Source organism: Macadamia integrifolia, chromosome 2 (genome assembly GCF_013358625.1).
Source record: "Macadamia integrifolia cultivar HAES 741 chromosome 2, SCU_Mint_v3, whole genome shotgun sequence".
NCBI classification, from domain to species: Eukaryota; Viridiplantae; Streptophyta; class Magnoliopsida; order Proteales; family Proteaceae; genus Macadamia; species Macadamia integrifolia.
In genome coordinates this window covers 13,445,418-13,457,054 of record NC_056558.1, presented here as the reverse complement: position 1 = coordinate 13,457,054, position 11,637 = coordinate 13,445,418, and the positions used below count along the sequence as shown (strand labels likewise).

The window sequence follows — 11,637 nt, the reverse complement described above, 5'->3', positions numbered from 1 at the left end:
GGTACAATCAGATCAAGATGTCTGAGGTCGATGTCCCAAAGACATCCTTCATGACCGAGGGGGGGTTGTACTGCTATGAAATCATGCCCTTTGGGCTAAAAAACGCAGGGGCCACCTATCAAAGGTTGGTGAATAAGATCTTCAAGGGGATGATCAGTAAAACCATGGAAGTATACGTAGATGACATGCCCGTGAAAATCCTGAAGGCAGAACACCATATTCGAGACTTAGAAAAGGCATTTTAGGTGCTGAGGCAGTACGACATAAAGCTGAACCCGACAAAGTGTGCATTCGGAGTAGCATCAGGAAAGTTCCTCAGCTTTGTTGTCTCGAAGAGGGGAATTGAAGCCAATTCGGTGAAAATACAGGCCATTCGAGATATGAGGTCACCACAGAATATGAAGCAAGTCCAGGAGCTAACAGGTAGAGTCGTCGCCCTGGGACGGTTAATGTCTCGGTCAGCTAACAAGTGCCTCCCTTTCTTCAAAGCCTTAAAGGGATCCAAAAAGTTTGAATAAATGGAGGAATGCAAAAAGTCCTTTGAACAACTGAAGGAGTACTTGGTCGCACCCTCGCTACTGACGAAGCCAGACTCCGAGGATACCTTACAGTTGTACCTAGCTATATCGGCAGTGACGGTAGGCGCGGTACTGATGAAGGAGGAAGGAAGGCAATAACGACCAATATATTACGTTAGCTAAACCCTGCTGGATGCTGAAACAAGATACAGAAAGACGAAGAAAGTGGCGTATACCCTAGTAATAGTGGCAAGAAAGCTAAGGCCCTATTTTCAATTACACACGGTATGCGTGCTCACAGACCAGCCCCCTTTCAAAGAAAGTTTGTTGTGATAGCAGTAGACTACTTCACGAAGTGGGCAGAAGCTAAAGGTCTGGCTACGTTAACTGAAAAAAACGTAAGGGACTTCTTCAAGAGAGTGGTGGTTTATCGATTCGGAATCCCTCGGGTGGTAGTAGTGGACAATGGAACTCAGTTCACCAATCCAAATTTTGGTTTATTTTGTGAGACCCTCAGAATTAACCACATGAAAACATCCATCGGTTACCCATCAACCAATGGATTGACGGAGGTAATCAATCGTACGCTTCTCCAAGGAATAAAGAAGAGATTGGATGATGCCAATGGATTATGGGCAGAAGAGTTACTCAACATCCTCTGGCCCTACAGCACAACTGAGAGATCCGCCACTGGGGAAACACCCTTCATTTTAACTTACGGCACCGAAGCTGTGCTCCCAGTGGAAGTAAGAGTCATGACCCATCAGGTTCAGTACTACGATGAAAAAGAAAATGACAAAGGGTTTCGAGCAAATCTGGACCTCCTGGATGAAGTGCGAGAAGTGTCGAGAGAAAGGATTGCAACCTACCAACAAAGGGTTGCAAGACATTACAATGCAAAGATCCGAAGGAACGAGTTCAAAGTGGGTGACCTCATCCTAAGAAGGATGGAGATATCGGACCCAAAGCATCAAGGGAAGCTAGCTCCAAACTGGGAGGGGCCTTACAGAGTCTCAAGGATAATACGACCGGGGTCCTATCACCTAGAGACTACGGGGGGGAGAAATGATACCTCGATCGTGGAACTCGAAGAACTTGAGGAAATTCTACCAGTAGTAACATGCCTAGCAGTAGTAGCAGAGCACATTTACATTTACTTGCTAATTCTTTTGAATTAGTCATCTTTTGAATTCTTAAGAACCTTCAAGTTGCGATTCTCCATCTCAAGCTCTCTTGAGGATTTTTATTTCATATAAGCTGGTTCACGGCAATTGCCTAAATAATGGCTATAAAACGTACAACCTTTGGTTGGGGGCTTAGGCCGAAGCCAAGACGACCTGACAGAAGGGGTACCCCCTTGGTTGGGAGCTAAGGCCAAAATCGGGAATAGGATTAAGGTCCCCCCTTGGTCGGGAAGCTCATGCCAAGGTCGAGCAAACCTGACGTAAAGGATCCCTAGATGGAAGGCTTGGATAGAGCCGAAATAGCCTGATCGAAGGACTACTCTGCGACAGGAGGCCACCAACAGCGCCTCTCATCCTTCGGTCACGAAGGAAACGACGACTTGTGTAGGAGCTTCGGTCTTATGCTCTCACCTTGTAATTAAGATTTTACTGAATCACTTGCATAAGGGCTTCGGCTTTCCTACCCTTACCTACGAAGTCGAAGCCCTATGACAGTTCATGCTCAGAGTTAATTGTCGTTAAATTAATAAAAAATAGTGATGATAATAAAAATGTATGAAGGAATCTGAAAGAAGAAAGGCGTTTCATTCATCAAAGAAGCCCGAAGGCATAAATTACATAGAGGTCAGAAGGCCCAAGTTCAAAAGATACAAAAAGGAGACCCGAAGGCATTCCGTTCACCAAGGGGCTTTGGTCGGGAGAATAGCTTCGCCATCGACAGCACCAGGGACATCTCAGTCTAAACTGTCATGACTAGGAGTAAGGGGGACTTCACGGGGCCTCTGAACCTCCTCCTCGTCACCACTCTCCTTGAGCTCAGTCACCTGAGTAGCCACAGGGGCAGGGGCCGAAGTAGCCCCGCCTTCATCCTCGAAAACAAGGCTACTATCCTCGAAAGATACCTCTGGATAATGCTCGAGAACCCAATCATGGACTTCGGTCGAGTCCATCGTGTATCCAGAGCAGTAGCCTGCTTAACTTCTTCATAGAAGTCTTCGAAAGCCTTGTACATTTTGACCCCTCGGGCTTCAGCTGCTTCAAGCGTCGCAGATATTTGAGATCTAAGCTCCGAGAGTTCCCGATCATGCTCCTAGAAAACCCAAAGGAGCTCAGTCTCCAGATGCTCTACCTTCTCAAGTATAACAGAGCACTCGTTCTCTAGGATCACCTTCTCCAGCTCAGATCTCTCCAAGTCCCGAGCTATGGCCTCAACTCGGTTGATCAGCTGGGCAAGTTGGTTCTGGGCCTGAAACATTTATAAAAATAAAAGTGATCGAGAAGGAAACCTGAAAGCTGAAGATCGAAGGAATCTTACCCCTGCCATGTAGAAGCATGCGTTGGTCACCATGGTCGAGGTTCCCTGCTTCTGAGCATCAGAAACATCCCTCAGAAGTTCCCCTTCAGCACCAGTTCCCGAGACACCCTTCCAACGGCGAAAGTGTCATCCTCCTTTATGGACCAGTCAGGGATGAAGCCACGTTCACACCTGCCTCGGTTCGACGCTGGACTCTGTGAATGAATGTTTGACAGAGGCTCAATCGGGGCAGAGGCATCTCTGTTTTGGGTGGCGAGGGCCTGAATGGCACCTTCGGTAGGGTTCCGCGCAAGACCCCTCTTCCTCTTAGAAGAAGGATCGGTCGGCTCAAAAGCTAGAACCCTCCTTTTATCCTTCTACTTTTGTTTCTCCCTCTACTGCTACTCCCTCGCTCGGGCCTCTCTCACGCGGGCCTCCTTCTCCTGTGCTTGCCTCGCGGCCACTACCATTCTAACATCCGCCCTGGAGAGTTGCACTACATAGGAGAAACAAAGGTTAGGATTAGGCAAAAGGAGACGAAGTAAGAATGGAATCGGGTGACCCTAACTCACCCGGGCTAAGCCCGAACCGAAATAGGACTTATCCGATTGAAGACTATCGGACTTGACTGGTGGACTCCGGGGCTTGAGTTTTGCCAATGCCAGCGACTCCGTGCCCACCCCAAAGAGGGCGGGCGCTGAATTAACATCCTTCAGGTCGAGAATGTCCCAGACGTTACCGATGGGGAAACCCTCGGACGATCTCACAAAGAAATACTTATACTTCCAGCGGTGGATCGACAAAGGATACCCATTCAACAACCTAATGTCCTTCCGAGGGCTGAAATAATACCAGCCTGAGTCCCTTTAATGGCTCTAAGGGACAGACAATTGAGAAAAAGAGGAAGGGAGATGGGCCTCTGAATCCGACAGAAGTACACTATGAAACTAAGGATCTTCCGCCACCCATTCGGAGTCAGCTAAGCTAGGCAGATGCCATAGTGCCGAAACACTTGGCTGAAGAAAGGGTGTAACGGAAGCTGGAGCCCTGCCTTGAAGGCATCTCGGTAGAAGCAGAGTTCACCTGGGCTCCTATAATTGGCCCTGTCGGTGGGCCTTGGGAGCCGAAGGTTGAATTCACTTGGGATACTACTGGACACCCTAAGCTCATCGAGCTCTACCTCGGACATAGTAGATACTATGTCCCTAGCCTCTACAGGAAGAGACTCATTCGTTTGGGCTTGGGTTTCAAGAACCCCTTCCATAATATCTTCCACGCTCGGACCACCTGCGGATCCACAAAGTGTAGCAGTGGAGGAGGAAACACGAGACGAATGGGACTCTAAGGACAAACCCAAGGATATACCTCGGACACGTCCGGGACTGCGATACCTCGGGGTAGAGACGGTCCCCTCAGAGGACGAGGGCCTACTACCAAATGAGCTAGACATGGAACTTACTGATGACGATGGATGAAGAAAACCGAAGATGAAGGAAAGAGTGCTAGACCGAAGGTTGATGGCTCTGGGAAAAGTGACTAAAATGAGGGGGTCTCACTTTATATAGACAAGGTAATGATGATCCGACTACTTAAGGCCATTAATGACCCCAACACATCATCAATGCTAATTCCTGAGGCACTCTAGGTAAGACACGAGTGACATGTCGCTCGAGCCAGAGACACAAGTGATGTGTCGCAAAGGCCAAAGGACCGAATGTCAAAACCTCGGTTGGGGGCTCTAGCTAAGGCCGAGCGGACCTGATCGAATGTCAAAACCTCGGTTGGGGGCTCTGGCTAAGGCCGAGAAGACCTGATTGAAGGTCAAAACCTCGGTTAGAGCTCTGGGCTAAGGCCGAGCAAACCTGACCGAAGGTCACCGCCTAGGTTGGGGCTCCAGCCAAGGCCGAGTGAACTTGACCTAAGGTCAAAACCTCGGTTGTGGCTCTGGGCTAAGGCCAAGCAGACCTGACCAAAGGTCACCGCCTAGGTTGGGGATCCGGCCAAGGCCGAGCAAACCTGACCGAAGGTCAAAACCTCCATTGGGGGCTCTGGCTAAGGCCGAGCAGACCTGACCGAAGGTCGTCGCCTCGGTTGGGGGTTCTGCTAAGGCCGAGCGAACCTGACCGAAGGTCAAAACCTCGGTTGGGGCTTTGGCTAATGCTGTGGACCTGATCGGAGGTCTTGGTTTCAAGACGAAGGCCGTGATCGAAGGCCGAAGGGGAACACAAAAGAGGAAGGAAGTTACTTCCACTGAAAGAGCTTCCTCGTGGAAGTAAAGGGGTTGTGATACGACCCAATTAATCACCCAGTAAGATAAGAACACATGGTATCCAAAGGAAGAACACGTGTAGCCCACCTGATAGAGGCCGCAAGAATTTAACCACGTAAACCACGTGAGGAGAAGATACCCGAATAGGGAATATTCCCCACAAGGGGGATAGCACGTATCTGAGTAGGACTCGGGAAGGGAAAAAGGCGGACCCGAGGGGGACTCCCAAAAGAAACCCTAGACCCTAAGCACTATAAGAGAGGGCCCGAAAAAAGGGGAGAGATAGGTCAACACTCACACCATTACTCTTGTGAAAACACTATTCTGCCGGTCTCTAACTTGGGCATTGGAGGACTAACCCCGGAGATACCTTCAGGCCTTTGCCTTATGTCCCTGTGCAGGTTTAGCTCCTCTGGCGGATTTCCGGTGGTAACACACTTATAATTTTTCATTTTAAATTTTTTTAGTATACTTTTTAGCTGCAAAATAAACCAAAATTTAATAAATACAATTTAAAAATATATAACGCAACTAATTATTATTATTTTTTATTTTAAAAATTTTCTTCTCTATCTTTTATTTCTTTTGTAATAGATAATCCTCTATAATATGATTCTAAGAGTTGATATCGGATTAACCAAATCCATCGATCTACATCAATATTGCTAGAGGTTGCTATCAAAACCTGATCGATCTTGGGTCAGGTATCAATATCGGTCCCTAAATCATATATGGATTCAAATCAATCGAATCACCCCGATCTGAATCAAATCTTCAAAAACCTTACAGGTTGCTCCAGATAGATACGGATGAAAACCAATTATTCAAACCATGATAGCAGCCAATCAAGGTCCGATACTTGAAAATGGCATTTTCAAATCTTCTAGATAGGTATATATTGATATAGACTTATTTGGATCAATATCAAATCCAAATATTATCACCGAAACCAACTATTAAAGCCATGCTCTATAAAAATACTTTCATCAAATTATACATGAAAACTTGTCTCTTTCAAACTTCTTAGGGAGGCTTGGAAAGGAGTCATTTTCCTAACCCAACCGTCCCATGTGAACGTACGTTGATAGTTGAGTTGACACACCCTATAAGACTCCTAATTATTGGAGTTATTTGAATAATCCCAATTAATGTTTACATTTTCTGGTGAAATTATTGGTTACCTTTTTTTTTTTCTTTTTTTTTTTGGTGGGGGTGCGCGGGTGCGCATATTGTAGTACTAAAATCAGATTCTCAGATAGCATTTCCATCCACTGTTCCTTTGCTTTGTCATTGCTAAATCATTCTCTATTATTGGATCAGTGGAGGATCAGCGGAGAAGGTGATGATAGCTAAGACACTGTAGATGGTCTGCAACAAAGTAAGAAGAACTACTATGACAACAAGATTCACTATCTTTAATGAGAGAGGGCGAGGAGAGAGGGAGCGTGTGTTGCAGTGGGAGCCGTTGCGGCCCCAAGAAGGAGAAGGAGAAGGAGAAGGAGAAGGAGGAGGAGGATGTGGATGTGGATGTGGTGGTGGATCCCACATATTTGAAGAATAATAAAACATGAACAGAGAGATAAGGTGTTGAGGTATTTTAAGAAGTTCACTTTATTTTTTTTCTTGATAACTATGAGTAATAAATAACTACGAGGATTAAATAAATATTTTCAAAATCCAAACTTTTATGTATAAAATAAATTTTAAATTTTGTTGTAATTAATTTTCTTATCTAGTGGCTCTAACTAATAACCCTTTGATTTTTTGGTCAATGTACTGAACTCAAAGCTTGCCTCCAATAGAAGATGTCATCCATTTGGCAACCCCAAGTCGGACAGCAGAGTGAGAGAGGAATACATAAGTTGGATTCTTCATAATAGCTACCAAATTAACGAATCCAAGTCATAATAATAATTTTTTTTTTTTGGGGGGGGTGGGTGAAATGAAAGCAACCTGGTTGGGCCTGTGCGGACATAGGGGTACATGAAATTATCGTCCCAACCTATAAAAACCAAAACTCTCATTCATATTGATACCTTGTGCACATTCTCATTGGTCATGCACTAGTGCAAGGGTCACATGACTAGCAAGTGTCTCTTGGCCTATAGGAAAAAAGAATAATTTTGGGACTTTTCCTACTACACCTAGGCATAGAGGGGGTGGAAATGACGACCCTACCTCCTATGAAAAGTAAAAATGCTCACCCAGTTGATGCTTTTGCATGTGCTCCCATTAGCCCCAACATTAGTGCAAGGGCTACACACTTGGACAAAGAATTTTTCCCTTATCCTTCTTATGAAAAATTCTTAAGGCAAATTGTTGTATGTCCGATAAGGCATGCATCAACGCTCCCTATGTCTCATCTCTGTCTTCTCGAAGCATGGTTTAAGATACCAATACCCCTCGTTGTAAAAAATAAAACAGTTTTTTACTTTATTACCTTTCATCTATACTGATTTAGAAATATAATATTGGCAAAGAATCGGTATCAAAAAGGGTTGACATCGATTCGATCTAACTAATTGAAGCCGTTCTAATCCAATTCTTCAACTCGTATCCCCAGGATAAGGGTAGATATATCTTTTCCCAAGGAAGAGATATAGACACATGAGAGAGCATTGGCATAAGCCATAGTACGAAAAAATTTATTTTTCCCTATTTATTTAAAATAGACAAGAACCTTGCTAACTAACATTGCTCTACGTCCAGACACAAGTAGACAATAAATAATTGTACTACCCTTCACCCAGATGCCTTTATGCGACCTCCTATTAATCTACACAGTGATGCAGTGTCGTACAAGCTGACAGGAGTCTCTTGCCGTTATTTAAATTTGCTTGATATTAATTAAGCCCAATGAGCAACAAAAAAAAAAGTGAGGATATGAGAAATTTTCTACAAAAGAGCAACAGTAAAAGTGAGAAACTTATAGGGTGGAATATTTGTGCCTCCAATTCCATTAATAGCCATCCATCTATCCATCCACCACATGTGATGAATGAGTAGTTGGTAGCTAACTCATATTTCACCAACCCTCTTCCTTGTGCGTCTAGTCTGAAATCTCAAGTGGCTTTGTCGCTATAGCTACTCTTGTTGCTGTCAATGGTGGTTGGCTAGCTACGTTGGTTCTCCTCGAAGATATTTTCTTATAAGAAATCAGTACCTCCCCTCCACCCTCCTTTTCTAGCTTTCCTCCCTCGTGGAGTTAAATAATAATAATAATAATAATAATAATAATAATAATAATAATAATAATAATAATAATAATAATAATAATAATAATAATAATAATAATAATCTTGCTTCTTTTGTCCTTTCTAATGTTTCACTCTACACTTGTCTTAGTGAGAATGAGAGAGTGTCACTCATGAGATCAATACAGGGAGGAATGTATATACCACAATAATAGAAACGCAAAGAATATGATAATTTCATATGGGATTCAAGTGGGTCAGAACTCATAATCATGGGGGAGTATTCTTTAGGTGGGACGTAGGAATTGCACCCAGACACAGGGGATGTGAAATGACCACCATGCCGTAGTTGATGCCTATCTACACTCTCTCATTGGCTAAGACATGTAGCACAACTCTTATGTCCCACCTAAAAAACTTTGATCCTATAAAATTTTGGGTGTTAGTGTAGTATACCTTCTATACCCTCAGATGTATAGAAACTTTGAACCATGCATTTTAGAAACCATAACTATCAAGATATGCAACAGGAGAACCCACTATAACAGTGCAATTACTCTGTATATTCAGTGCAACTCATCAATTTTATAATGTGGGGCTCGCATACATTTTGAAAAGCCAAATTACCAAACTATGTAATACAAGGTCGAAGCTACATTATAATTATTGGTTTATAGTATTAAAACAAGGGCAATTAATTCCCGTTGTTTGACCATGTAAATAAACAACAGAAATATGAGAGATAGACTTATCTTGACTTCCACATACAATCACAAAAACGAATGCACGTCAGTCAATAGGATAGGCTTAGTCATTTCACTAATTATTCTCCTTGAGATTATAGATATTCTTATAGTGCAATTCGGGTTACTATTAACCTTTGATGAGACTGCCTCACAAGTTCTCCTAATAATTATTGCACTCACTTATTAAGCCACGTCTAGACATATTCGAATTGTATTCAACCAACAAGAGAAATGGGGCTCTAAATAATTCTCAAAACAGTAAGCATAACGAGGAAAGATTATGACTTTATGAGAGAGTATATGAGTGATAGAGAGGGAGTAGGACACTAGAAATTCATACCCTAAGTAACTAGGACGTCGTTTATTTATGAGGAGAGATACACCTTGGATATACCTGTTCAAAAGAGCTCTGGAGGTGTGTATCTCTCGCAGAGAAGACACAAAAAGACTATTGTTGGCGTCTTCTAATACATCTGGACGACTTCCAATGCAAAATCACCCGTGTCGGTGACTCTCATTCCACATTGGAAAAAACACTCTAAACGTTGAGAAGAACACAATATACATGAGAAGTGTTTCTGACAAAAATGGATCAGCTACTCGTATAAGTCCGTATCCAACATTTGGCCTTTTTGTTTTCAAATACATCTCTTTTATTCTTGTAACGACAGAAAAAAGAACAGGTGTTAAAATGCTGACTTGTATGACCAGGGTGATCGTACGAACAACGGATCCTATCTCGTTTCTGAAAAATCGAACACCAAAAAACCGCACTCAATGTTGAGAAAACCTTATCCGTCATTAGCCAAGCCTTTCTAGATCTAGGTCTGATCCCTTGGAAAAAGGAAGACCCAATCTGAGTGTAAAAATAAACCCAAATCTTGCCGAAGAAAGAGAGTTTAGTGAGCCTTTCTTTGTGGAACATTACCCTTGTATATCATATAAGTCTCACTTCACTCTCTTCCAAAATCAATTTTGGATCTTCCCATTTCTTTGCTTCATTAGAAACGATATTGGGAATGTCTTAAGTTTAACACTTGTGGGAGAGAAAATAAGAAGAAAAAAAAAAGAAGTATTTTGAAATTTCTTTTAAGAAATATCTTAAGTTTAACACTTGTGCGAGAGTAAATTAGAGAAAACAAAATAAGAAGTATTTTGAAACTTCTTTTAAAAAATGTCTTAAGTTTAACACTTGTAGGAGAGAAAATAAGAAAACCAAAAAAGAGATATTTTGAAACTTCTTATATTTCATAAAGACAAACTGATAACCCCTTTTATGAAGTGAAGGACTTGCAACATCTAGGCAGGGCAGGGCTGAGTTTTCGACAGCCCAAGCCAGGCTTGGCCTTGTTATTGTTATTTTTACCTAAATATGAGAAAAATAAATTTTAACCTTAACTATTTATATATTAACTAATAGAGTTTCTATATGAGATCTACATAGATATATTTAGAATTTGATGTCTTCTATTGATTGCCTCTTGTTTTATTTCTAAAAGTTATTTAAGTTGATGGTGAAAAAAGGTTTTTAAAATATTTGAATGTGATATATATATATATATATATATATCATAATATGTGAGTATTGTTTTGTCCATTTTTCAATTGCACAGCAGCACATGTCAAATGAGAAGATTTACCCTTACTAAAAAATACTAAAATGACAAAAAATTAAAATTACAAGTTACACATTTAGGGGAATCGATAAGAAAAATCCTAATTAAAATGATTATATTAATAGGGGCAATAGAACCCTACCAGTCTTGCATAGGAAACACGAAACTAGCAGGCCAATGGGAAGATGCGAGGGAACACATTCAGCATACGTCAAGGAGGTGCAACACGGTCTTTTTGCACTCCTTCGTGGTGTTTCCTACGCCAGACTGGTAGGATTCTTTTCCTATAGTATCTTGGATAAGTATGTAAATATACCAATAAAATTCATCAAAGTGGGCTCAACTCATGATCTCAGGCAACTCCTTACCCAGCCCTATATCAAGCCCGGAAAAGCCCAGCCCAAGGTCCTGTGGGTGGGCTTGGGAGTGGGGTGAGATTCCAGAGTTCAGACCAGAGATGGTTTGATTTGTTGGTGCGTAGATAGTGGAGAGTGGAGACGATGTCACATGCTTAGCTTCTTCAAGTCAATATTGCTTGACTTCATAAACATGGAAGCGTCAATGATAATATCTCTATTTAAGAAGGAAACTTCCTCTCCACTGGGAAGAAAAGAGTGAGACCCAGACCAACAGAAGAAATGGCGACTGAAACGACGAAGAAGAGGGCATGTGTGACGGGAAGCACCAGCTATGTCGCGTCTCTGCTTGTCAAACACTTGCTTGAGAAGGGCTACGCCGTCAATGCCACTGCCAGAGATCCTGGTTTGTTCCTCCATTTCGGTTCCCCTCCGTCCACACCACCACCCCCCCCCCCCC

General features: G+C 42.6%; 1 protein-coding gene across 1 annotated transcript in view; it reads left to right on the top strand.

Annotated features, from left to right (window-relative positions):
* Positions 1–11,402: 11,402 nt before the first annotated feature.
* Positions 11,403–11,637, top strand: part of LOC122062392 (anthocyanidin reductase ((2S)-flavan-3-ol-forming)-like) — a 3,811-nt gene continuing 3,576 nt past the window's right edge. Inside the window, exon 1 of the mRNA XM_042626009.1 lies at positions 11,403–11,583. Coding sequence (XP_042481943.1) covers positions 11,460–11,583 — 124 coding nt within the window. The 5' untranslated portion in view covers positions 11,403–11,459. The remainder of the gene's footprint in view (positions 11,584–11,637) is intronic.